Source organism: Octopus bimaculoides, chromosome 30 (genome assembly GCF_001194135.2).
Source record: "Octopus bimaculoides isolate UCB-OBI-ISO-001 chromosome 30, ASM119413v2, whole genome shotgun sequence".
NCBI classification, from domain to species: domain Eukaryota; kingdom Metazoa; phylum Mollusca; class Cephalopoda; order Octopoda; family Octopodidae; genus Octopus; species Octopus bimaculoides.
The window spans coordinates 7,909,176-7,910,213 of NC_069010.1; the positions used below are offsets into that span (position 1 = coordinate 7,909,176).

The 1,038-nt window shown below is 41.4% G+C and overlaps 1 protein-coding gene across 1 annotated transcript in view; it reads right to left on the bottom strand.

Annotated features, from left to right (window-relative positions):
• The window catches only part of LOC106872908 (papilin), a 151,893-nt gene that overhangs the window by 72,405 nt on the left and 78,450 nt on the right, over positions 1–1,038 (bottom strand). The window contains exon 26 of the mRNA XM_052978120.1: positions 476–706. Coding sequence (XP_052834080.1) covers positions 476–706 — 231 coding nt within the window. The remainder of the gene's footprint in view (positions 1–475; positions 707–1,038) is intronic.

Consider the following 1,038-nt stretch of genomic DNA (forward strand, 5'->3'; position numbering starts at 1 on the left):
TTAGGAAGGGCATCCAGCTGTAGAAACTCTGCCAGATCAGATTGGAGCCTGGTGTAGCCATCTGGTTTCACCAGTCCTCAGTCAAATCGTCCAACCCATGCTAGCATGGAAGGCGGATGTTAAACGATGATGATGATATATATATATATTATATATATATGTATATGGTGTTAGGAAGGGCATCCAGCTGTAGAAACTCTCCCAAATCAGATTGGAGCCTGGTGTTGCCATCCGGTTTCACCAGTCCTCAGTCAAATCGTCCAACCCATGCCAGCATGGAAAGCGGACGTTAAACGACAACGATGATGTGTAGTACCTTGCAGAAAACTCTGAAACTCGTCAGACAACCCGGTATATGAATGAACAATGACCTCTTGAGTAATCCACAGGTATATGTACGTGCATTCACACACACACACACACACACACACACACACACACATGTGTGTGTAAGAATACTTGTTTGAATACTCACTTTTCGGCACTGTAGGAGCCCAGATGGTGGTGGTGGTGGGGGTGGTGGTGATGGGTTTCACAACGAAAGCAGAACACAACTGTTCACATCTGTAGATCGAGGCGAAGCGGTTGACATTTCCACCACAGCCACCGTAGACGAACTTCTCACACTGCCTTGTAACCATATTGAAGTAATATTGCTCACTGTAAGCATAACATATTCCTGTTTCTTTTGGTAGAGAACACATATCTGGAAGAGTGGAATGGCAGAAGAGTGGAATAGTGGATTAGCAGAATGGTGTCAACAAGAATGGAATAATTTTTTAATTTTGCAACAAAAAGAAGAGTGGAATAGTAGAAGAGTGGAATAGTGGATTAGCAGAATGGTGTCAACAGGAATAGAATAATATTTAAATTTTTCAACAAAAAGAAGAGTGGAATAGTAGAAGAGTGGAATACTGGATTAGCAGAATGGTGTCAACAGGAATGGAATAATATTTAAATTTTTCAACAAAAAGAAGAGTGGAATAGTAGAAGAGTGGAATACTGGATTAGCAGAATGGTGTCAACAGGAATGGAATA